The sequence below is a fragment of the Coregonus clupeaformis genome, chromosome 1, assembly GCF_020615455.1.
Source record: "Coregonus clupeaformis isolate EN_2021a chromosome 1, ASM2061545v1, whole genome shotgun sequence".
Taxonomy (NCBI): Eukaryota; Metazoa; Chordata; class Actinopteri; order Salmoniformes; family Salmonidae; genus Coregonus; species Coregonus clupeaformis.
Genome location: NC_059192.1, coordinates 69,351,667 through 69,377,778, shown reverse-complemented (window position 1 = coordinate 69,377,778; position 26,112 = coordinate 69,351,667). Strand labels below are relative to the sequence as shown.

Below are 26,112 nucleotides of genomic sequence, written 5' to 3'. Positions count from 1 at the left end.
CAAAAAGTTGTATGCAAGCAACCTAATCCAGATCAGTTTACACATTTTAAAGTTTGAAAGGCCTTTCTAGCTTAAGCGGTGTAAGAGGAGTAGCATCTCTAGAGGGTTAATGGCTGTGATAAGAGAAAACTGAGGATGTATCAACAACGTTGTAGTTTCTCCACAATACAAACCTAATTGACAGAGTGAAAAGAAGGAAGTATGTACCACGCTTACAGATCTGAGAGGTTTGGATAGGTGGAAGCAATATGGCGACATCTCAACCCAGCCTTTTATCATAATGCTTTACCAATCCTCTCAAATCTACAAGTGCCTTGGGTCGATTTGGAATTCAGCACTACTGTTTTTGATAACTGTTCTCGCTCATGATTTCTTCTCATTGGTCCACAGGGACAACATTATCCAGCCAATGGGAGTGAATGCTGAAGGGAAGCTGTGTAAATATATCAATATTTCATCAATTGTATTTTTGGACAGCTACAATGACAATACAGAGTGAAGAATGTAGATTAAAACACGTTTTAAATGTATTTTTTATTTATTGTATTCTGAATTAGTCTCATAGCAGCATACAGTTAAGTCTAGTCTTATGGAGATACCGAGTGGTTTTGAAAACGAGATGAGATTGTTATTATGAGTGATGCATTGAATCTCATACATACATGCTATGCTATTGGCCAGTAAACATTTAAATAAAGTTGTGAAATCCATTGTACCATATTACGGTTATTATTTATTAAGACTGTTAAGTGCAATAGATGCCATGGCTATGCATTACCTCTATTTATCCTCAATGAATAATCCAGCACTGGTGCTCACAACTTTAAAAAGTCAGGAGCACAACATAAAATGTAGGAGCACCAGAAAAGTGGATTTTAAAATTGATTGAGATTAAACCACATCAGGAGGGCACATTTGAGGTCTGGGAAAAATCTAAGAAATGTACATTTTTGAGTGTAGCAACATGCACCTATAGCAATACATAGACTGTTGTTTGGTTAGCGGTGTTTCTGGAGTCCACGTGTGCAGAGTCAGCAACAGAAAGGTTGCTTGATCGAATCCCCAAGCCGACAACATAAAAATCTGTCGCTCTGCCTGAGCAAGGCAGTTAACCCCCAACAACAACTGCTTCCCAGGCACTGATGATGTCGATTACGGCAGCCCCCCGCACCTCTCTGATTCAGAGGGGTTGGGTTAAATGCGGAACACACATTTCAGTTGAATGCATTCAGTACAACTTTCCCTTTCTCAATGGGTTGATGGAAATCATCATGATATGTTTCTGCCAGGTAGGCATAGGCTACTTTGTAGTAGTTCATTTTAATTGAGAAGGTTTTTGGGAAAGCATTTCCATCTACCAGAAGGCAGTTATCATTAGTATCGCTAATGGCTACACAAGGTGGTAGACATATGCACGAACCGCACATATACGAATCACTGACGCATTCTGTTCATGTCTTATGGTATACATGGGTAAATTAATTAATCTTTTGAACTGTTTGGGCTAGAAACGATCAGTTTCGATTTAGCTTAGTAATGGTGCAAGTTGCAACTATAACGCTAACTAATCTGTGCAGGCTTTTTTCTCTAAGGCACTAGGAAACAACGGTACAGCGAAGTCTAATCATTACAACAATTATTATCTGCGTGATTATTTTTCTAGGCCTGGAATAAAATTCCAGGTTGCCAGCAAAATATTTTAGGAGCATATGCGACCACAATAGTCGCAGTTTAGAGCCCTGCATGCCTTGTTGATAACAGTATCAATAAACAACATGAGAAGAAAAACCCCAAACCCCAGAGTGGGGATCCCTATTAGACATGTTTACAATGAAGCTTAAATGCTTATTTAACCCATTCCCCCTCACATACTGTTGATTTGGTACTGAACAGTTGATCCGATATGGTCATACAAAATAGTAAACATTGTGACTAATGCCGAGTGGACATTTATGATAGAAGGGATACTCAGTATTTGTACATATTCCACAGCGAACCCTTATAGGTGGATCAGTCCCTCTTTAGCACAAGTCCATCATCTCCTGCAGGGACTCCTGCAAGGACAGCTGCAGTTCCACAGACTGCAGAGAGGAGGCACCACCTTCCACCGCCATTGACTTCAGTAGCTCCAGAGCGGTTAACACCACCTGACAGAGAGAAAGCGCATGAGTTAAAACACATGCAGAGAAAACAAAACAGAAGTGTGTGCAGGGGCGGACTCACAGTATGGGACAGCCGAGTGCTGAAGCGCGTAAAAATAGTCTGTCCTCGGTTACAACACTCACTACCGAGTTCTAAACTGCCTCTGGAAGCAACGTCAGCACAATAACTGTTTGTCGGGAGAGCTTCATGAAATGGGTTTCCATAACCGAGCAGCCGCACACAAGCGTAAGATACCATGCGCAATGCCAAGCGTCGGCTGTAGTGGTGCAAAGCTCGCCGCCATTGGACTCCGGAGCAGTGGAAATGCGTTCTCTGGAGTGATGAATTACACTTCACCATCTGGCAGTCTGACTGACAAATCTGGGTTTGGCGGATGCAAGGAGAACACAACCTGCCCGAATGCATAGTGCCAACTGTAAAGTTTGGTGGAGGAGGAATAATGTGGAGGAGGAATAATGGTCTGGGGCTGTTTTTCATGGTTCGGGCTAGGCCCTTCAGTTCCAGTGAAGGGAAATCTTAACGCTACAGCATTCAATGACATTCTAGATGATTCTGTGCTTCCAAATTTGTGGCAACAGTTTGGGGAAGGCCCTTTCCTGTTTCAGCATGACAATGCCCCTGTGCACAAAACGAGGTCCATACAGAAATGGTTTGTCGAGATCGTTGTGGAAGAACTTGACTGGCCAACACCAACCATGAGCCAGACCTAATCGCCCAACATCAGTACCCGATCTCACTAATGCTCTTTTGGGTGAATGGAAGCAAGTCCCAGCAGCAATGTTCCAACATCTAGTGGAAAGTCTTTTCAGAAGAGTGGATGCTGTTATAGCAGCAAAGGGGGGACCAACTCCCTATTAATGCCCATGATTTTGGAATGAGATGTTCGACGAGCAGGTGTCCACATACTTTTGGTCATGTAGTGTATATCCGTTTAGCTTTATTTGCGATGTCGACCAATACCGATATATTTTTGGCCTTTTTAACCATTCTAGCACAGATACAAACTGCAACCAGGTTTCTATGTTTATAAGGCTAATAAGAAAATATGTCAAATGACTTGAATATGTTAAAGGTGTAACAATTTATATTTTCATCAAAAGGTGAGTGAAATGCATCAGAAAGGTATTGGAAAGTTCGGGAAAACATCAGGGATGATCATCAGGTAATAATTGTGTGTGTAGAAAAGGTTTTGTCAGTCCCTTCTAATGTGTTCTGCACGGCTTGGGAACGTCGTATAGAGAAATAGCAGACATGTACATGTTCCTGAGAGTTTCAACTTTCAGGAATAGGGTCATAATAGCTAAATAGCCCCAACCGTAGAGCAGATTCCGGAGGAAGAAAACAGAAACCGCTCCGTTTGTCACAACTGCTAATAGTGCACATCGTAGGTTACTAACAAGCGTAGGTGGTCCTCAAGCTGGAGGAGGATGGCAAGATAACAGAAATTATGCATTATTAAACAAAATTATGCCAAGTTCACAAGGCCTGCTGATGACTGTGTGTGTGTCTCACCTCGACCATGACCAGTTTCTTCTCCCAGGGTCTGTTGTCCGGGTCTGGCCACTTCTCTCCCAGACAGAAGAATAGAGAGAAGGGGGGACATTCTCCTTCATGACTGTTCATGAACTTCAACAGCCCTGGAGAAAGAAGGGAAGAGGGTGAAGGGATTTGAAGGTCAGTGCCAGAGAACTACACATCTACCTGAAAGACTGAGTCACTCACTCACTCACTCTCAAGTTCAGTATTTTACAACTTAATGTTAGATGTTTCCTAACCCTGAAAGTCGTCTATGGGCGAGGAGAAACTGTAAAGCCAAAATCACACGGGGGACGTCCGTCGATGGCGTGAATTTGTGCGTGAGAGAGTCGCAAGCATTAATTCACATACACAGCGTAGTGTACACCTGCGTTGTCATGAAAAGTAATTCTAAAAAGTTGTACTCTCTCTTGAAATCGGAGTTACCTCATTCCTCAAGTTTCCCAGCCGTAGCCTAGGCTATATCCCCATCAAATTTAACACAGGTAGGCTGCTGCATTGTTTTCAAATAGGTAGCCTATTTGTCAGATAGGCCTAAACCATAGCCTACAGCCCAATATATTTTTTAACCATACAATTTTACTTAGCTAAGTAGGGAAGATCATAACAATTCCTTGAATTCCCTTTCTACAAACGACCCACACAATCTCTAGACCAGATTTGATTCATTTGAACCAAGGCACTCAATAACCATGCACTTTGAACTGTATGAATCAAATTGGCTGTAAGCAACAGTGATACCGACAAGGAATGATATTGACAATGTGATATATAATTCCGAAACACAATTCAGCTCGTGACGCAGTTGATGCCCACGGCCTGTCTGTTTTCTCTTATTCACTCCCATCCATTCTATTTCCAGCGTAAACACACTCGTTCACACGCATATAAAAAAAAAAATACACTACCCGTGTGATTTGGGCTTAATCCGTGGTTAGGTTTTCTTCACTAAAAACTTCAGCTATCTTAAGCAACTGCTAGCTAAAAATCGATGGATATGGGCAACCGTTAAAGGTTTTCCACCCTGGGGGGACGACTATTTTCCAGAGCTAAACAACCGTATCACTTTCTGCGCATGAGTTACTTTAGGCAAACAAAAATTACGTAGCCGCTGCTCCCCCTTCCCCTTTATTACTGTCAATCGTGAATTATAATTCTTTACGTTTTACCAGTGAAATGTCCATGTAGCATCTGCATGGCAACCATATAATCTCAATCAGTTTCATGGCAATATATATTTAGATCTTCTTGAATTATGTACAGTGTTGTTTCGTGACCGATTTCTTTTAGCAGATGGTGTTAACAAACTGTTGCATACCTGTGTTTTGTTTCAAACAAAGCACATATTTTGCCTAGTGGTGTGCGCTGTTGAGTTTTGGCCGCACCTGAGAAAAATGCGATCATGTCATTTATAGTTACAACAGACAAAGAACAGGATGAGAACAGGAAGAGAGCCAAAAGCAGCAGCAGAGGGAGCAGGGGAGCTATGTAGAAAAATAGTGTGTGAAGTAGCATATGCGCAGAAGGTACGGACGGCTGTTTAGCTATCGGGAAGAGGTGTCCAGATAATCTGGTCACACAGCCAATCCGTTTTGAAAATTGCAAGGTCGCTCCTATCACTCCCATTGATCTTTAGCTAGCGGTGGCTAAAGTTAGCTGAAGTTTGTACTGGGTGAAGCTGAAACATGGACTACAGTTTCTCCTGGCCCATAGACTACTTTCAGGTTGAGGAACCATCTTACAATAAATAAATACTGAACTTCCCCTTTAAGAAGTTTCTAAAAAAATTAATCTGTCTCAGTTTTCAGTACCAGTCAAAGGTTTGGACACACCTATTCATTCAAGGGTTTTTCTTTATTTTTTACTATTTTCTACATTGTAGAATAATAGTGAAGACATAAAAATTATGAAAAATACACACATGGAATCATGTAGTAACCAAAAAAAAAGTGTTAAACAAATCAAAATATATTTTATATTTGAGATTCTTCAAATAGCCACCCTTTGCCTTGATGACAGCTTTGCAAACTCTTGGGATTCTCTCAACCAGCTTCACCTGGAATGCTTTTCCAACAGTCTTGAAGGAGTTCCCACATATGCTGAGCACTTGTTGGCTGCTTTTCCTTCACTCTGCCATCCGACTCATCCCAAACCATCTCAATTGGGTTGAGGTCGGGGGATTATGGAGGCCAGGTCATCTGATGCAGCACTCCATCACTCTCCTTCTTGGTAAAATATCCCTTACACAGTCTGGAGGTGTGTTGGGTCATTGTCCTGTTGAAAAACAAATGATAGTCCCACTAAGCCCAAACCAGATGGGATGGCGTATCGCTGCAGAATGCTGTGGTAGCCATGCTAGTTAAGTGTGCCTTGAATTCTAAATGAATCGCAGAAGGATTAACTGACCTTCATGTCTTAAAGTAATGATGGATTGTCGTTTGTCTTTTCTTATTTGAGCTGTTCTTGCCATAATATGGACTTGGTCTTTTACCAAATAGGGCTATCTTCTGTATACCACCCCTACAACTGATTGGCTCAAACGCATTAAGAAATAAAGATATTCCACAAATTAACTTTTAAGAAGGCACACCTGTTAATTGAAATGCATTCCAGGTGACCACCTCATGAAGCTGGTTAAGAGAATGCCAAGAGTGTGCAAAGCTGTCATCAAGGCAAAGGGTGGCTATTTTAAAGAATCTAAAATATAAAATATATTTTGATTTGTTTAACACTTTTTTGATTAATACATGATTCTATTTGTGTATTTTTCATAGTTTTTATGTCTTCACTATTATTCTAAAATGCAGAAAATTGTAAAAAATTAAGAAAAACCCTTGAATGAGTAGGTGTGTCCAAACTTTTGACTGGTAGTGTATATTATCCTCTTTCACCTCCATAGAAGTCCTTGGCCTGATATAGTGGCGCCGGGAATTTGGACACTGCCTGGGGCCTCCTGCTCTTGTCAAACTTGTCAAAGCTCCAGAAGGCCTTAGTTCCACCCTTACGGAGTCCGTAGATGATGGACCCTGAGGCTCCCACCTCCAGGCCCTCTCCCAGGAGAGTCAGGATATCTTGGGTCAGTTTGGCCTGGGTTTCATCCCGGACAGGTGGTGGACTGGGCAGAGAGACCAGATTCAGGCCAGAGTCTGGGTCCAGAAGCGGTTGTGTGAGTTCAGGTCTAGTAGAGACAGAGATACCTATTAGTCCATCAGGGCTAATCGTCCTGGGTTCATAATCAAAAACACAATAGACAAAAAAATGACAAACATGTAGCCTAGCTGTGCTATATGCCATTTTACCTGTAGACTAATCTGAACCCTGCCTCATTCTCAACCAGCTGCTCAGGCATCTTCACTCCCCGGTAGTACACAGACACCCTGAAATGAGTCTCTAGGGGAAGAAAGGAAAATAATAGATTGTTGTCAAGATGAGAGGAGGAACAACTAAACCTGGGGAAAGATACAGTGTTCTGTGCATGACCATATAGTGTCTAGATACAGCACTGAAACTATGGGTAAGCCCACGGGAGTGGCACTCCCATTATAAACCAGGGTTGTTTTCAGTAGAGAAAAAACATTTTGAAATGGAGGGAACAAGGAGGTTCAACTTGTTCATGTAGAACACAGATTGTGTTTTCTGTTGCAAAAACGTTTGGTTACAATGCCTGCTGAACACAATCTTGAGCACCCCTATAAGCATTGAAACTATTAACATTGGCAAGCCCACATATTACAATTTCAAATTATATACAGTGGGGAGAACAAGTATTTGATACACTGACGATTTTGCAGGTTTTCCTACTTACAAAGCATGTAGAGGTCTGTAATTTTTATCATAGGTACACTTCAACTGTGAGAGACGGAATCTAAAACTAAAATCCAGAAAATCACATTGTATGATTTTTAAGTAATTAATTTGCATTTTATTGCATAACATAAGTATTTGATCACCTACCAACCAGTAAGAATTCCGGCTCTCACAGACCTTTTAGTTTTTCTTTAAGAAGCCCTCCTGTTCTCCACTAATTACCTGTATTAACTGCACCTGTTTGAACTCGTTACCTGTATAAAAGACACCTGTCCACACACTCAATCAAACAGACTCCAACCTCTCCACAATGGCTAAGACCAGAGAGCTGTGTAAGGACATCAGGGATAAAATTGTAGACCTGCACAAGGCTGGGATGGGCTACAGGACAATAGGCAAGCAGCTTGGTGAGAAGGCAACAACTGTTGGCGCAATTATTAGAAAATTGAAGAAGTTCAAGATGACGGTCAATCACCCTCGGTCTGGGGCTCCATGCAAGATCTCACCTCGTGGGGCATCAATGATCATGAGGAAGGTGAGGGATCAGCCCAGAACTACACGGCAGGACCTGGTCAATGACCTGAAGAGAGCTGGGACCACAGTCTCAAAGAAAACCATTAGTAACACACTACGCCGTCATGGATTAAAATCCTGCAGCGCACGCAAGGTCCCCCTGCTCAAGCCAGCGCATGTCCAGGCCCGTCTGAAGTTTGCTAATGACCGTCTGGATGATCCAGAGGAGGAATGGGAGAAGGTAATGTGGTCTGATGAGACAAAAATAGAGCTTTTTGGTCTAAACTCCACTCGCCGTGTTTGGAGGAAGAAGAAGGATGAGTACAACCCCAAGAACACCATCCCAACCGTGAAGCATGGAGGTGGAAACATCATTCTTTGTGGATGCTTATCTGCAAAGGGGACAGGACACTGCACCGTATTGAGGAGAGGATGGATGGGGCCATGTATCGCGAGATCTTGGCCAACAACCTCCTTCCCTCAGTAAGAGCATTGAAGATGGGTCGTGGCTGGGTCTTCCAGCATGACAACGACCCGAAACACACAGCCAGGGCAACTAAGGAGTGGCTCCGTAAGAAGTATCTCAAGGTCCTGGAGTGGCCTAGCCAGTCTCCAGACCTGAACCCAATAGAACATCTTTGGAGGGAGCTGAAAGTCCGTATTGCCCAGCGACAGCCCCGAAACCTGAAGGATCTGGAGAAGGTCTGTATGGAGGAGTGGGCCAAAATCCCTGCTGCAGTGTGTGCAAACCTGGTCAAGACCTACAAGACCTACAGGAAACGTATGATCTCTGTAATTGCAAACAAATGTTTCTGTACCAAATATCAAGTTCTGCTTTTCTGATGTATCAAATACTTATGTCATGCAATAAAATGCTAATTAATTACCTACAAATCATACAATGTGATTTTCTGGATTTTTGTTTTAAATTCCGTCTCTCACAGTTGAACTGTACCTATGATAAAAATTACAGACCTCTACATGCTTTGTAAGTAGGAAAACCTGCAAAATCGGCAGTGTATCAAATACTTGTTCTCCCCACTGTACCTTTTTCTAGGATATAGACACCAACTACTGTGTGAAGAGAAGCCAATTGGCATTAACTGCTCTTCAATTCTAACAACCACAAGTAGTAATCAAATAATATCCATAACTTACTAAAATTTTCGCCCACCATGGTTCTGGACAATGTATTTGTGAACTGCTCCACCACCTGCTGTTCATGGGCACCACCAACGACTCCATCCATTGGATACACTGGTTGCTCGGGCAACATGGCTCCTCCCACAGCATCCTCCATGTTCAACCCTTGCAGACATTCCTGAAGTATATCCTGGTTGAAAGTGGTGGAGATCCCCTCCGCTGGTGAGTAGTTGTGGGAAAGATTATGAGTGAAGACATAACATGAGATAACAAAAGAGACATAGTACATTTCATAAATGTAAAATTACCCTACTTCTCCAGACTTTTAGATTGCATTAAACATCATACATTTCCTGAAAGCTTGTCATTAAATTGTCACGTTAAACTTTTATCTGCATTACCTGTGTATACAGTTTCTTCTGCTGTACAGTAAAGGTCATCAAAAGATGGTAGACCATGACTCTAAAAGAGCAGAGGTGGGGAAAAAGAAGAAAAGATTTTACAGTACAGGCACTGCATTTCATTCACAAGAAGTGAGAATTCTTATAAGCACACTCACTTCTTGTAATGGACTGGGATCTTGATACAGATCAGGTTCCGGGTCCTGAGATCCTTTAGAGATGGACAAGGTTGAAGAGAGAGAAAACAAAAAGATTGAGTGTAATTTCATCTCATTTAGATATACTGTAATATTGTTGCAACTTTCACTAAATGTTTACCTCTTGGCCAATTACTGTAAATTAAAGAGAACGTGTTGTATTTGCTCAAATTTCACTCCTATGTCACATCCATATGTCATTGTTTTAATAATAATTCAAGCATTGAATTGTTGTTTTCCCTTTGTTTTTTTGGTTGGTGCTTTACCTCCCGTGGGTGCCTCATCTGGCCACTGGAACAGTTTGTGGGGGTTGGCTGCATCATTTTTGTTGTCAAAGAGCATTTTGAACCCCTTGGCTCGGAGGGCAGCACGGAAGTTTCTCTTCCAGATGGAGGGGTCGCCTTGAGCCCTGCCATTGCTAACCTCAGCCCACCCCTAAGGAGGAGAAGTGGGGGCTGTATCATACGAGCTGTATTTCTGTATTTTGAAAGTTATATATCTTGAAAACTTGATTGCTAACATGCAACACATTTTGGGACTATAAACAATGGGCTAATGAAACAAATACTGTACCAAAATATAGTTTTTGGGAGGAACTTTCCTTTAAGCATTGGGAGCAGTAAATGGTGAGTAACACTGTTATTATTTATTTTTTAAGTGAAGAGTGAGATATTGACTTTACCTTGAAAATAAGTACATCATCGCTGCAGGAATCCTGCCTCAAAGCATGTTTCCATGGGATGCAGAACTCTGTTCGCTCCTGATTGGTCCAGGTAACCCCTGGGTACTGGCCACTATTTATCTGTTCCCGCAACCAAGGGATGAGGAGCGGTTTGGATTGAGACATTTCTGAATCTAAAAGGGTTAAAGAAGAGCATTGTTAATTTGTGACAGCCTGTGTCCACTGGGGACAATATGTATAAAATAAAAGGTGGTCAGTATAGTCAGTATCTTTCTGTAAATCACATACCTAAATTATTAAGGAAAAAAAAAATCGTTGTTATTTTTTACTCTTTAAAAAAGATGAAAAAGCAAGACACATGCATTTACATACACAGACTGCAAATGATAGAAGCGATAGAATGAAAAAAAGTTAAAGTAACAGTCATAGGGGTCATCATATTACAAAAATGCAAGCTTTTTAAAGTCAGAGATAATCAAAATATAGCCTAGCATTCAGATTAGACGGTACATTCGCATTGAAAATTATAAACAGGGGTTGAGTATTCATATGCTTTGTGTAAAAATAATTGGACAAATGCCACACATAAATTACACATCTATGGATGTATCTATGTATTTAAAAACTGCTATGATTCTGGTTTAGGCTGTGTATCATAGATTATGGATTTTAAAGAAATGCAACTACTATATCTGTATCATAAATGTATCCATTGTGCATGTTACGCATAATCCTAGCTACTCATTGCTAGTTCAGGACCGTAACCAATCATATTACCAGAGATTACTCACACACACACACACTGGTAACGTTAGCGAATTTACATTTGCATTAGATTGAGTAACGCTAAAAAGAATTGCACCTACAAAGAATTGCACATTTAAAGGTCCTCTTACCTACGAATCAGTATTGTCTGGGTTAAAGTAAAGCTCAGTCTGGTAATTATCCTTAGATATATTATGCAAAAAATGTCAAGTGTGTATCGACCGTGCCTACAGAAACTGCCATCAAATTCAAAATGAGGTATATGTATGTCCTATCAAGCGACTTTTCTAAGGCTTTCTTGGGAAATCCCGTGTCTTCAGTTTCGTTTTCCAGTTTCTACGTCACAAACAGCTCTGAGGTAACTTCCCTTTTGTGATCTATCCAATACCACTAGGTGGCGTAGTTACACTATTTCAAAATGAAATCAAATTGTATTGGTCGCCTACACATAAATTATTTTGCAGATGTTATCGCAGGTGCAGCGAAATGCTTATGTTTCTAGCTCCAACAGTGCAGTAATACCGAACAATACACACAAATCCAAAAAATAAAAAAGACAGAAATCAAGCAAATATCCGAACGAACAATGAGTCCGGAATATAAATATATATGTATAATGATGGTGTGTATATAGAGAATATGGACAGTATAAGAATTTAAAAGGTGTGTACAGCATTGACGTCACCAGACCCGGGCTTTCGGGGCTTCAGCCCCGAATGATTTTGTCTCAGCCCCGAGTCTTTTGACCTGCTGAGATGGTGTAAAACAATCTACTGTAGGCTACACTGCATTACACACCGCAATGAATACTCCAAACATGAGCCCTGGCCTGCCCTGTCTTTTTAGTGCTGCCATTTCTGTGTACGGTGGCACTTTAGGAGGCGGAGTCAAAGTGGTTTTCCAAAGTCATTTTTGATTTGTCCCCAAAAATTATATTTCGGCGCGCGTGGGGACTGTTCATTCTCTGACAAATATTTGTATAACTAAACCAAGATAGACCACAGCCGGTCGTTTTCAATGGAAACAAATGAGCGATAGTGGGCAGAACAAGCAAGGAGGGAGGCAGAGCCAAGCACGAGCTAGCGAGATCCTACTGGCGCGTTCTATCATAATCTGTATATTTCCGTTAGGGAACGCCTACTTTGTGAAGTGCGCGTGTGCAATAGCTCAATTTGCCTTTCCACTCCTTCTAAACGCGATTTTTTAAAACTTTTGCAAAGGGTAAAGTCTACAAACCTTAGTCCACTCTGTTCACAACATATTCTAGTTTTGGGAACAGAAAACTGTATTGAGATCAAATGTTTCATCGGTGAGAAAATGTGCAGACTTTTGGGCAAAATCCATCTTCTCCCAATGCCCACCAGTGGAAATGCCAAGCGGATGCTTCATATTTAAAATCCCGTGAAATATGTGTTTCATTGTTCTGTGGCGCAAAGATGAGGAGAACTGGAGGTAAACTTGGTTAGGTTGTTATTACTATAGCACATTTTGTTAGCCCATGATGATGTTATTTAGAGTTATTGACCTCACAGTAAGCCAGATTCGAGTAATTTACATTTCAACATGTTGACTCAAACGCTGCACTGACAGATAACGTTAAGCTAACTAACTAACGTGAGGGACTACCCAGTCTATCTAGCAGTGCTGCTTCATTAGCAACCTAGACAATTTTATGAGCAGGGTTTTGACAGTACAGTTATTGATTAGCTATCTGGACACTGAATCCAACTGCCTGAGCTCTGTTCACCACCCGACAAAGTATCACTAACTAACCAATTACTGTCTAAGTACTGTCAAAATATGCAAAAAAAATACTAATAAAGAAAGCTATCTAATTTAAGGCTAACATGACGTTAGCTACTTTTGGTAACGTCAGCTCAATAAGGTGTTGAAAAAACAAAGCTGGATAGTTTAGTTAATTTCTTTGCCAATTTATAGAAGATGGATTTACGGAATTGAAGATGCAGCTCAGCAAACACAGAGACGGTTGTTGTATTTGCAGGAGTAAGTGAATAGATTGTGTGTGTTTACAATACATATTTTGCATCTAGCTACATAGATGGGTTGGCTGACAACGTCACGAAAACGATGTGCGCGCTTCCATGGCATGGGGCATAAATCAGCCTGTTGTGATTCTGGATGGCCAGATTGCTAGCAAGAATGACACTGCCATGTGGGGAATCATAAGTGGCTTATTTCATCATGTTATTCATATCATCTTGTTTTGAGGTGTTTTGACTGATTTCATGTCAATGCAAATATGGCTAATATTCGCTAGCTAGCTTACCAACAACTGTAATGATGTATTTGAAACAAGTGTACATTGTGCAAATGTATTTGTTTTCAATAAACATTGGAGACGAAATATAGCTTACATGTTAACAATCTAAGCCAACCTCATCGGTTTTGCCCCATGGTTGCATGCATTTCGATATTGTTTTGTTGCTATATCGACAGAAAACACCGGTATTGTGGTTAGTGAAGGTAAGACAGTTGAACGTTAATCAGGTTAAAGATTGAGTGAACTGCTAATATCATTAAGGAACAGAAATTATCCCGGATTTTACCTTTAGCTCAATTCAGGTAAACATTATTTGCCTGTTGTTCATGTTGTGTGTGTGTGTGCGTATATTGCTTCTCTGTGTGTTTGTCTGTTCAGAATACTCCATATTGCTACGGCACTGATATTATGCCGTCTCTGTAATAATTTAGGAGATCGAGGAAAGCAGAACTTCAGACAGCAAGGAAGAGAGGGGAGCAGACAGGACAGGGCGAGAACACAGGACAGGCCCACATAAAACAAACATGGCATATTCCTCTCAAGTCAGAGGAAGTAGTCATTGCTAAACATTACCTCTAAAAAAATTTTTTCCCTGTGTGTATATATTGTTAGACCCTGATATGTTCCCATCACTGAAGGCAATCATACAGGCCGCACTGACCATCCCATTTAACAGATGTGAGAGATCTTTCAGTGCATTAAGACAGTCTACATACCTGGCTTAGGAGCCCAATGACCCAAGATAGAATGCATCATGACAATTGACAAATATATACATACTAACACACTTGGGAAAGAGTGAAGTCATAGACAGGTTTGCTCCTACAGTTTCATTTTGTTTAATTTCTCATCTTTATGAACTAACATCCTAGTACTGTGTAATATAACTCGCGAACATTGTGAATATTTAGTTGGAGAAAGGATTGTATGTTAGTATGTACATGTGTGTAAAATGGTGAAGTGTTAATACAGGAGTGTTGGCTGGGGTGTATTTGTTTTTGTGTAATTAATTAGGTGGAAATATTGTCCTGTAGCTACTTGACCTTGGGTTGTGATTTAACACAAATATTATAAAATCATGATTTTCAAGCGTGTTTAGTGTGTGCGTTTGAACTGCAAAAGTTGTCCCCCCACACCCCACTCTAGTTATAATGCAAACCCACTGCTGTGAGTTTATGCAGTTTCAACATAATTTAAAGGATGGCAGTCTAAAATCCCAATCCTGCTATATTGCACGTAACGAGTTTTCATGCAAAACATTAATTTATGGTTTAGGCTGCCACCATTTGGATTATTTTGGAACTGCACAATGTGCACAGCATGACTAGCTCGCATTAGTTAACAGTAATGTGACCAAAATCAACATGAGGCTTTTTTTATTAACAATCAAATATTATACATGGTTTATGAAAACATTGCAACAAAATGATAAATACTTTCCCCCAAAGAAATTCATGGAAAATTACGATGTAGTTATGCACTTGTACTTTGTACTTGCTAATAGATTAAAAATAGTATACTGACACCATATTCCATGGTTTTACTGACCACAATCCATTGAATTAATATTAATTCCCCCGGAGTCAACCCCTGGTCTTCAGGGCTGAGCCCCGGATGTTCTGAATGTCTAGTGATGTCCCTGGTATACAGCAGTAGTTATACAGGATGAGCATTGACTAGAATACAGTAATATACATATGAAGTGGGTAAAACAACAGTATGTTAACATTATTAAAGTGACCAGTGTTCAATGACTATGTACATAGGTCAGCAGTCTCTAAGGTGCAGGGTAGAGTACCGGGTGGTTACAGTGACTAAGTTCAGGGCAGGGTACTGGGCGGAGGCTGGCTAGTGGTGACTATTTAACAGTCTGATGGCCTGGAGATTGAAGCTGTTTTTCAGTCTCGGTCCCAGCTTTGATGCACCTGTACTGTCTCTGCCTTCTAGATCAGGGGTGTCAAACTCATTTCGTGGAGGGCTTAATGTCGGCTGGTTTTTGTATTTTACTTTCAATTAAGACCTAGCCAACCAGGTGAGGAGTTCCTTACTAATCAGTGACCTTAATTCAATCAATCAAGTACAAGGGAGGAGTGAAAACCCGGGCACACACTTCCCTCCGTGGAACGAGGGACAGTTGATACCGCGTTTCTGTCTCGTTCACCCCACTACCTAGATGGTAGTGGGGTGAACAGGCCTCCTGAGGTTGAAGAGGTGCTGTTGTTGCACCTTTTTCACCACACTGTCTGTGTGGATGGACCATTTCAGGTTGTCAGTGATGTGCACGCCGAGGAACTTGAAGCTTTTCACCTGCTCTCTGCTGTCTCCTGAAGTCCACAATCAGCTCCTTTGTTTTGTTGACGTTGAGGGAGAGGCCTTCACCTCATCGTTGTTGGTAAACAGGCCTACCACTTGTGTCGTCTGCAAACTTGATGATTGAGTTTGAGATGTGCGTGGCCACGCAGTCATGGGTGAACAGGGAGTACAGGAGGGGGCTGAGCATGCACCCTTGTGGGGCCCGAGTGTTGAGGATCAGCATAGCGGAGGAGTTGTTGCATTTCATATACATTCATTGATTTCAACAAATTGTCCTTTGCAGGTTTTATTTGTTTTTCAAATACAGGGTTAATGTACAGAAGAAAACAATGTGTCAAGAACTGTACAATATTTACACAAAGACTTTCTTTCGAAGGAACATTTGATTTACTTATTTTGGAAACATAGTAATATGCACAAACATCAAACTGATAAAAATGAAATGACTATTTCCTCTTTAAATATTACTTATTTATAACCACTCATGTAAGGGAACTGGACACGGTTATTAGTTTCTTTCACTTTGAACCTGCATCATTCTGATGAATGAACTAAAGCACTACAATGTCTAAGTTTCAAATATACTCTCCCATTCTCCCCTTTTACAGACAGTTGATACTGCGTTTGTCTCATCCTCCCATCTTTTGTATAGGAAAAAAAAGGAAGACAGCTCGGATATGTGGGTGTACAATATTATGTATAACCTGTGAAAAATGTTACTTCAAATGCTAAGGCGGCATCCCAGCGCTTGTGAGAGTTTATATTAAAAACCTCATATAAATAATACAAATGTGTTTATATACTACCACATAGCGCGCCGGTACTGCCGACTACTGTCACAGAGCGAGCAAGAGAATTAACACCTTTATGTTGCATCCTTTCCACAGACAAGCCCATATAGTCACACCGCTCACAGCACTCCTCTAATGCAATGTTTTAAAAAGCATTCTCGCCCACGTCCACTTGTTAAAAGCCGTTATAGTCTTTAAAATATAATTTATGTAAAAACGAAACTAATAGATTCTCTCTGAACCGTTTTGGACTGACGCAGTTTTACAATGTCAGTATGACAACCCTCCGTGACTTGGTGCAATAGCTCCTCCTTTTGCCTTGTCTTTTCTCTGTGACCCCTAACGTTGGTCTTTGTCTCCTGATTGGTCAGTCTCCTCTCTTGACCCATCAGGGACGACCCCAGCTCCTGTGGGGTCATCATCCATTCTCAAGGTCAAGTAATTTCTATATTTTAGTAATTGAGCAACTAAGGAGAAGTCACTCTCCAAGGTCACACCTACCAACCTTCTTGTTCCTAGAGTGGCCTTTCAAATTGTCAGACCCACACGACTCCAGGTGGGATGGGGCCTCTATACAACTCTATTCCTCGTTTCCACTCGTTCACCCACCTCTCCGTTTCTGGGGCCCTAGTTTCTGTGCCTTGTGTTCTTTGGCTCGCCCTCTTTCTTTCCATCTTCCTTCCCCTCGGTCTGTCTCTCAGGCCTTGGTGCTGAGTGTGAGCAGCTCGATGAAGGAGTTGAAGAGGGTGTCCAGCCAGCCCTGGTTGGCCATACACTGCTGCACCACCTCCTCCTGCCCAGGGTCCTCAGCTGCCTGCTCTATAGTGTTGGTCTGCCGGGGAAGACAGAATATAAACTCAATATATGATGTCTGCCAAGGAAACACAAAAATAAGCACAATATATATTTTGACTATGGTAATAGTATGTCTATTTGAAAAATAGAAGTACATGTGTCTCTAGGCTATAGTGTATCTACCCAAGGAATAAACAATATATGATGTATGCTGGGAAAACACAATATTAATATAAACACAATATTTAGAATTCCTATCAACCATTGTTGATTGGCAATGAAGTATGAATTTAATTGAGTTGACTATGTCAGCAGGGGACATATGAAACACAATATATATTACGACTCTTAAGCTTGTGTCTTTAAGCAATGATATGGGAATTAAAAACACATGGACTAATATTTCTGCTGGGTAAATTGAAAAAAAGTATTTAAATAAACCACAGCAGGGGAGAAAAATAACTGTTCTTGATACACTATTTAAATATCGCAACAAGATAAATATATATCAAAAGAGGCCTATCTATTACAATAGTATAAAATACAGGTCTGATGTCCTTACCTCTTTCTTACAGTGTAAGAATGTATGATATTTATAATGATGCAGGGAGTGATAGAGGCTGTAGATCCGACAGGATTCTGTTGACAGTTTAAGCTCCTGGGGGGAAAGACAGAGATTAAACTAATAGATTAAAAACAATATATGAAGAAAAAGAAATCCACATATAATCAAGGTTCAACAGCGCGACATGGAAATACACACACTTTATCAACTTATGAAAGAGATGGACAACCAAACCCCTCCAACACACAGAATTACCTACAAACACACACCTGTGGTTTGGGTAGGCTCTTCTTGACTCCATTGAGAGTCTTACGGTTGTAGCCCTCCCCACTGAACTGCACCCTCACAGCTCCTGAGTCCAGGGGGTCCGCCGACATCTGAGGGTACGTGTGCAGGGCCTCCTAAACAGGTGGAGAGAGAGAAAAGGGAAGGCCAGATGATGAAAAAAGGTAGACCTTGAATATTGAAAGGCTAGAACTTCTAGGTGCCCAATCCTTGTATCAGTTGTCTTTTGAGGTCAAATAGAAACATAAAATATATTATTCTATAAAACAAATATAAAATGTACATTGATGAGAATCCTGCAAACAAATACATACAACAGATGGACAGAGAGACTGAGTGAAGAAAACATTAGGAACACCTGCTCTTTCCATAACAGACTGACCAGGTGAATCCAGGTGAACGCTATGATCCCTTATTGATGTCACTTGATAAATCTACTTCAATAAGTGTAGATGAAGAGGAGGAGACAGGTCGAAGAAGGATCTTTAAGATTTGAGACAATTGAGACATTGATTGTGTATGTGTGCCATTCAGAGGGTGAATGGGCAAGCAAACTGATTTAAGTGCCTTTGAACAGGGTATGGTAGTAGGTGCTAGGCGCACCAGTTTAAAGGTGTGTCGAGAACTGCAACGTCGCTGGGTTTTTCACGCTCAACAGTTTCCCGTGTGTATCAAGAATGGTCCACCACCCAAAGGACATCCAGCCAACTTGACAAAACTGTGGAAAGCATTGGCGTCAACATAGGCCAGTATCCCTGCGGAATGCTTCTGACACCTTGTAGAGTCCATGCCCCGACGAATTGAGGCTGTTCTGAGGGCAAATGGGGGTGCAACTCAATATTAGGAAGGTATATACCCACACACACATACAGTACCAGTCAAAAGTTTGGACACACCTACTCATTCAAGGCTTTTTCTTAATTTGTACTATTTTCTACATTGTAGAATAATAGTGAAGACATCAAAACTATGAAATAACACATATGGAATCATGTAGTAACCAAAAAAGTGTTAAACAAATCAAAATATATTTTATATTTGAGATTCTTCAAATAGCCACCCTTTGCCTTGATGACAGCTTTGCACACTCTTGGCATTCTCTCAACCAGCTTCATGAGGTCGTCACCTGGAATGCATTTCAATTAACTGGTGTGCCTTTTTAAAAGTGAATCTGTGGAATTTCTTTCCTTCTTCATGCGTTTGAGCCAATCAGTTGTGTTGTGACAAGGTAGGAGTGCTATACAGAAGATAGCCCTATTTGGTAAAATACCATATTATGGCAAGAACAGCTCAAATAAGCAAAGAGAAACGACAGTCCATCATGACTTTAAGACATGAAGGTCAGTCAATACGGAAAATATCAAGAACTTTGTATGTTTCTTCAAGTGCATTCGCAAACACCATCAAGCGTTATGATGAAACTGGCTCTCATGAGGACCGCCACAGGAATGGAAGACCCAGAGTTACCTCTGCTGTGTGTATATGTGTGTGTGTGTGTGTACAGTTGAAGTCGGAAGTTTACATACACCTAGGTCATTAAAACTTGTTTTTCAACCACTCCACAAATGTCTTGTTAACAAACTATACTTTTGGCAAGTTGGTTAGGACATCTACTTTGTGCATGAAACAAGTAATTTTTCCAACAATTGTTTACAGGCAAATTATTTCACTTATAATTCACTCTATCACAATTCCAGTGGGTCAGAAGTTAACAGACACTAAGTTGACTGTGCCTTTAAACAGCTTGGAAAATTCCAGAAAATTATGTCATGGCTTTAGAAGCTTCTGATAGGCTAATTGACATCATTTGAGTCAATTGGAGGTGTACCTGTGGATGTATTTCAAGGCCTACCTTCAAACTCAGTGCCTCTTTGCTTGACATGATGGGAAAATCAAAAGAAATCAGCCAAGACCTCAGAAAAAGAATTGTAGACCTGGTTCATCCTTGGGAGCAATTTCAAAACACCTGAAGGTACCACGTTCCTCTGTACAAACAATTGTACGCAAGTATAAACACCATGGGACCACGCAGCCGTCATACTGCTCAAGGAGACGCGTTCTGTCTCCTAGAGATGAACGTACTTTGATGCGAAAAGTGCAAATCAATCCCAGAACAGCAGCAAAGGACCCTGTGAAGATGCTGGAGGAAACATGTTAAAAAGTATCTATATCCACAGTAAAACGAGTCCTATATCGACATAACCTGAAAGGCCGCTCAGCAAGGAAGAAGCCACTGCTCCAAAACCGCCATAAAAAAGACAGACTACAGGTTTCAACTGCACATGGGGACAAAGATCGTACTTTTTGGAGAAATGTCCTCTGGTCTGATGAAACTAAAATAGAACTGTTTGGCCATAATGACCATCACTATGTTTGGAGGAAAAAGGGGGTCGGCTTACAAGCCAAAGAACACCATCCCAACCGTGAAGCACGGGGGTGGCATCATCATGCTGTGGGGGTGCTTTGGTGAAGGAGGGACTGGTGCACTTCACAAAATAGATGGCATCATGAAGAAGGAAGATTATGTGGATATATTGAAGCAACATCTCAAGACATCAGTCAGGAAGTTAAAGATTGGTCGCAAATGGGTCTTCCAAATTGACAATGACCCCAAGCATACTTCCAACGTTGTTGCAAAATGGCTTAAGGACAACAAAGTCAAGGTATTGGAGTGGCCATCACAAAGCCCTGACCTCAATCCTATAGAGAAGTTGTGGGCAGAACTGAAAAAGCGTGTACGAGCAAGGATGCCTACAAACCTGACTCAGTTACACCAGCTCTGTCAGGAGGAATGGGCCAAAATTCACCCAACTTATTGTGGGAAGCTTGTGGAAGGCTACCCAAAACGTTTGACCCAAGTTAAACAATTTAAAGGCAATGCTACCAAATACTAATTGAGTGTATGTAAACTTCTGACCCACTGGGAATGTGATGAAATAAATAAAAGCTTAAATAAATCATTCTCTCTATTATTATTCTGATATTTCACATTCTTAAAATAAAGTGGTGATCCTAACTGACCTAAGACAGGGAATTGTTACTAGGATTAAATGTCAGGAATTGTGAAAAACTGAGTTTAAATGTATTTGGCTAAGGTGTATGTAAACTTCCGACTTCAACTGTAATATATATATATATATATATCTCAAAAAAATAAAGGGAACATTTAAACAACACACCCTAGATCTGAATGACTGAAATAATCTTATTAAATACTTTTTTCTTTACATAGTTGAATGTGCTGACGACAAAATCACACAAAAATTATCAATGGAAATCAAATGTATCAACCCATGGAGGTCTGGATTTGGAGTCACCCTCAAAATTAAAGTAGAAAACCACACTACAGGCTGATCCAACTTTGATGTAATGTCCTTAAAACAAGTCAAAATGAGGCTCAGTAGTGTGTGTGGCCTCCACGTGCCTGTATGACCTCCCTACAACGCCTGGGCATGCTCCTGATGAGGTGGCGGATGGTCTCCTGAGGGATCTCCTCCCAGACCTGGACTAAAGCATCTGCCAACTCCTGGACAGTCTGTGGTGCAACGTGGCGTTGGTGGATGGAGCGAGACATGATGTCCCAGATGTGCTCAATTGGATTCAGGTCTGGGGAACGGGCGGGCCAGTCCATAGCATCAATGCCTTCCTCTTGCAGGAACTGCTGACACACTCCAGCCACATGAGGTCTAGCATTGTCTTGCATTAGGAGGAACCCAGGGCCAACCGCACCAGCATATGGTCTCACAAGGGGTCTGAGGATCTCATCTCGGTACCTAATGGCAGTCAGGCTACCTCTGGCGAGCACATGGAGGGCTGTGCGGCCCTCCAAAGAAATGCCACCCCACACCATGACTGACCCACCGCCAAACCGGTCATGCTGGAGGATGTTGCAGGCAGCAGAACATTCTCCACGGCGTCTCCAGACTCTGTCACGTCTGTCACATGTGCTCAGTGTGAACCTGCTTTCATCTGTGAAGAGCACAGGGCGCCAGTGGCGAATTTGCCAATCTTGGTGTTCTCTGGCAAATGCCAAACGTCCTGCACGGTGTTGGGCTGTAAGCACAACCCCCACCTGTGGACGTCGGGCCCTCATACCACCCTCATGGAGTCTGTTTCTGACCGTTTGAGCAGACACATGCACATTTGTGGCCTGCTGGAGGTCATTTTGCAGGGCTCTGGCAGTGCTCCTCCTGCTCCTCCTTGCACAAAGGCGGAGGTAGCAGTCCTGCTGCTGGGTTGCTGCCCTCCTACGGCCTCCTCCACGTCTCCTGATGTACTGGCCTGTCTCCAGGTAGCGCCTCCATGCTCTGGACACTACGCTGACAGACACAGCAAACCTTCTTGCCACAGCTCGCATTGATGTGCCATCCTGGATGAGCTGCACTACCTGAGCCACTTGTGTGGGTTGTAGACTCCGTCTCATGCTACCACTAGAGTGAAAGCACCGCCAGCATTCAAAAGTGACCAAAACATCAGCCAGGAAGCATAGGAACTGAGAAGTGGTCTGTGGTCACCACCTGCAAAACCAGTCCTTTATTGGGGGTGTCTTGCTAATTGCCTATAATTTCCACCTGTTGTCTATTCCATTTGCACAACAGCATGTGAAATTTATTGTCAATCAGTGTTGCTTCCTAAGTGGACAGTTTGATTTCACAGAAGTGTGATTGACTTGGAGTTACATTGTGTTGTTTAAGTGTTCCCTTTATTTATATTCATATGATCCAACTACATCGATCTGTGCTCGGCGAGTTGGCCTTTTGGACAACATATATCGATCTAACATCGTTTTAAAATGTAATAAATCGATTGTATCGATACTAGGAAATAACCCATTGGATTTAAGCACGTCAGACTTTATATGCAGGGGTGCACATAACTGGTACGCAGATACGCAAGCGCAACAAAAATCAGGAATGCGTAATGCCACTTGTGTTACTACGCGCCTTTGCGTACTTGACCGATCTTCTCATCTAACCTTACACATGACATGTTGCTTGTCAACTACTGTCAGGGATGTCCAAAAAGCAACAGACATTAAGCAGCTTCTTTGGCGTTTCGCCACCTACAAAGAAACGCCAACTGGAGCCAGAGCCGAAGAAAATACTTTTTTCGGAAAAGTGGCTCCAAGATGTGCAGTGGCTTGAAGCTAACGATGAGCGCACTGAAATGTGGTGCAAGATTTGCCGCTCAAATCCACATCTAGCAGACAAAACAGGTGCATTTTATAAAGGCTAAAAGAATTTCAACCATCCTTTATTTGACAAACATGAAAAGAGCAAGGAGCACACGAATGTGGCGCAAGCCATTGCTAAAAGCTAGCCGAGAATAAATGTCCAGTCGCCCACTTGCCAGATGGCGAGACAAGCTGAATGAAGAACAGCGGCAAGCTCTGTTTAATATTTTTCTCTTTCCATAAAGCTAAACACGCACGTCCCATGTCTTCCTATTCTGAGGATGTTCCTTTACTGAAACGGCTAGGAGTAAATGTCGGAGGTGCATATCATTCACGTGAAGGGGGGCACACGGATCATGCAGAGCATCGCTCACACCATCAGCGGGGAGTTACGAGCCAAGTTGCAGTCTGCTGAATTTTGAGGGCTGCTTTTTGATGGATCTGAGGACATTACAAAAAACTGAGCAGGAAATAGTTTACATTGTGTCTGTGTCCAGCAACGGAGAGTTTACTTCGGACTTTATTGGACTGATTGAATTGGGTGCTGACCGAACCGCACAGGCCATAACAGACGGACTTGTGAGACTTTTCCAGGACACAGGCTTGGATGACTGGACAACAAAGTTGGTCGCTGTGTGCACAGACGGGGCTGCTGTCAACGTAGGTATCTACAACGGCGTTGTGCCAAAACTCCGCAACATGCTGCGGTTGGAGACTCCCTTGTGCACATTCTGTGCACCGCACACACACTGGAGAATTGCGCGAAATCAGCTGATCGCAACGTTCCTTACTGTGAGACATTTCATCGCTCTGTGGTCAAGCTGCTGCAGTTTTATTTACAAAAAGGTGGAGCAAAAAAACTGCTGCACTGAATAAAGCTATGTGAAGAAAATGGGATCTCCTTTGTGGAACTGGGTAAGTTTCATAATACCAGATGGTCTGCATGGAGGCATGAAACACTGTTAAAAATATCAAGACTATTGCCAGCCATTAAAATGCAACTGGTTACCAGGTATTTATTTCAGTCACACTGGTTACATTTTTGGCTAAAAGGTTACTGAATCGATTTCAAGTCACTGAATCGTTTCGGATCGTATCGTTCTAAATGAACCAATATCGTCCTTGAATCGTATCGACAACCACGAATCGTGATACAAATCGAATCGTTGTTAAAACGAATCGTTACACCCCTAATATATATATATATATATGTGTATATATATATATATATGTATGTATATATATATATATATATATGTATATATATATATATATGTGTATATATATATATATATATATATATATATATATATATATATATATATATATATATATATATATATATATATATATATATATATATATATATGTGTATATATATATATGTATGTATGTATATGTGTGTATATACTTGTGTGTATATATGTATATAAATATGTGTATGTAGCAGGTTACCTGGTGATGAGTACTCATGTTGACTCTCCTCATCAGCCTCCTACTCTGTTCCACAATGATGCCGTCAATCTTCCTCATCCCGGGGAGGTACAGCTCATCTGAGGGAACCAATGGAGATGGAGAGCAAAACATTATTAAATGCATATGTTTCACACGGCTGTCAATCATTCCAAACCTGGTGGAGGCTAACCAGGGGCATATTCAGTTGATTAAATGTTTTAATATATTCTGCATTCGGTTTGTACTGAACAACACGCTTTCCCACAACGCTGTATACTGTTCTTCAACATTCCTCAAGGTATGTTTGCTCCAGTTTGGTGTGTGTGGCGTGGTGTGGCCTGATCAATATGGGTTTGACCATTTGCAATCTCAAAACACCAAACAACTGCTCTCTCAGCCACCATAATCACAACGTTCTTCAACTGGTCATTCAGAACAGCACAGTTTCCGATCAATTTAACGTTAAACGTTGGGCCCTTACCAAACTCTTTACTGACATATTACAGCTGACATGACCACACTAGTTGCTGTTCACAAATGAATACAAAGCAACTGCTGACTCAGACACTTTCTATTAACCTTGTCTTTTTTAGCATGGTTCCAGCAGCTATGGTGAATGCGTAACCAGGCCAGGCCAGTTCAGCCTGGCTCAGTTTGGCCCTATTGTGTGAATCAGGCTACAGTGTCCCTTTCTATCAATTATATCTAACTCCTAATCAGAATGATTTAGGGCCAAATCCTCAACTTGGGACACGCATGAGGCAACATGTACGTTCTCACAAATCATTGACATATTGCAAGATCTATGTCCATTACTTCAGATTTGCGAACATTTCTCTGCCCCAAGGGGCATTGAAAAGTTAGGATTTGTCCCAAAGGATGGCGGGTAAGTTAGTCTTTCTGTCTCCCTTAGGGACGAATCCTAACTCCAACTCCCTGGATACCACTGGGGTGTAGCCAGTGAGGTGAAACATTCTGAATGTTATGAATAGATCAGACATGATTCCCAATTCTAACATGATAGATAATCATATCTGTTCTACACAATATATGTCTGTCTATCTGGACATTCTGTAACTTTGCATGCTCCTGAACAGGGCTGTGTTCATTAGGACACGTCATGGAAAACGTTTTTAAATGTTTTGTAACAGAATACGCAAATCAGCATTTCCTATTGAAACACTTCCAAATAGTCCCACCCTGTTTCAATCCAATTTCTTCTATTTGGTGCCTAATGAATATGACCC

General features: G+C 41.4%; 2 protein-coding genes across 3 annotated transcripts in view; both read right to left on the bottom strand.

The window, feature by feature from the left end:
• Positions 1-505: 505 nt before the first annotated feature.
• Positions 506-11,533, bottom strand: irf3 (interferon regulatory factor 3). Its single transcript, XM_041883889.2, has 10 exons — positions 11,339-11,533; positions 10,443-10,615; positions 10,027-10,195; positions 9,722-9,774; positions 9,564-9,624; positions 9,178-9,381; positions 6,999-7,089; positions 6,591-6,877; positions 3,676-3,800; positions 506-2,147 (listed from the first exon to the last, which is right to left on the bottom strand). Exons 2-10 carry the CDS (start codon positions 10,605-10,607, stop codon positions 2,022-2,024), a joined length of 1,281 nt encoding a protein of 426 aa, XP_041739823.1. The 5' UTR covers positions 10,608-10,615; positions 11,339-11,533; the 3' UTR covers positions 506-2,021.
• Positions 11,534-16,061: 4,528 nt separating this feature from the next.
• Positions 16,062-26,112, bottom strand: part of LOC121572023 (proline-rich protein 12-like) — a 45,455-nt gene continuing 35,404 nt past the window's right edge. For both annotated transcript variants that reach the window (XM_045222497.1, XM_045222498.1), the window contains exons 12-15: positions 24,866-24,963; positions 18,222-18,353; positions 17,950-18,045; positions 16,062-17,424 (exon numbers count right to left, since the gene is read on the bottom strand). In XM_045222497.1, coding sequence (XP_045078432.1) covers positions 17,290-17,424; positions 17,950-18,045; positions 18,222-18,353; positions 24,866-24,963 — 461 coding nt within the window. In that variant the 3' untranslated portion in view covers positions 16,062-17,289. The remainder of the gene's footprint in view (positions 17,425-17,949; positions 18,046-18,221; positions 18,354-24,865; positions 24,964-26,112) is intronic.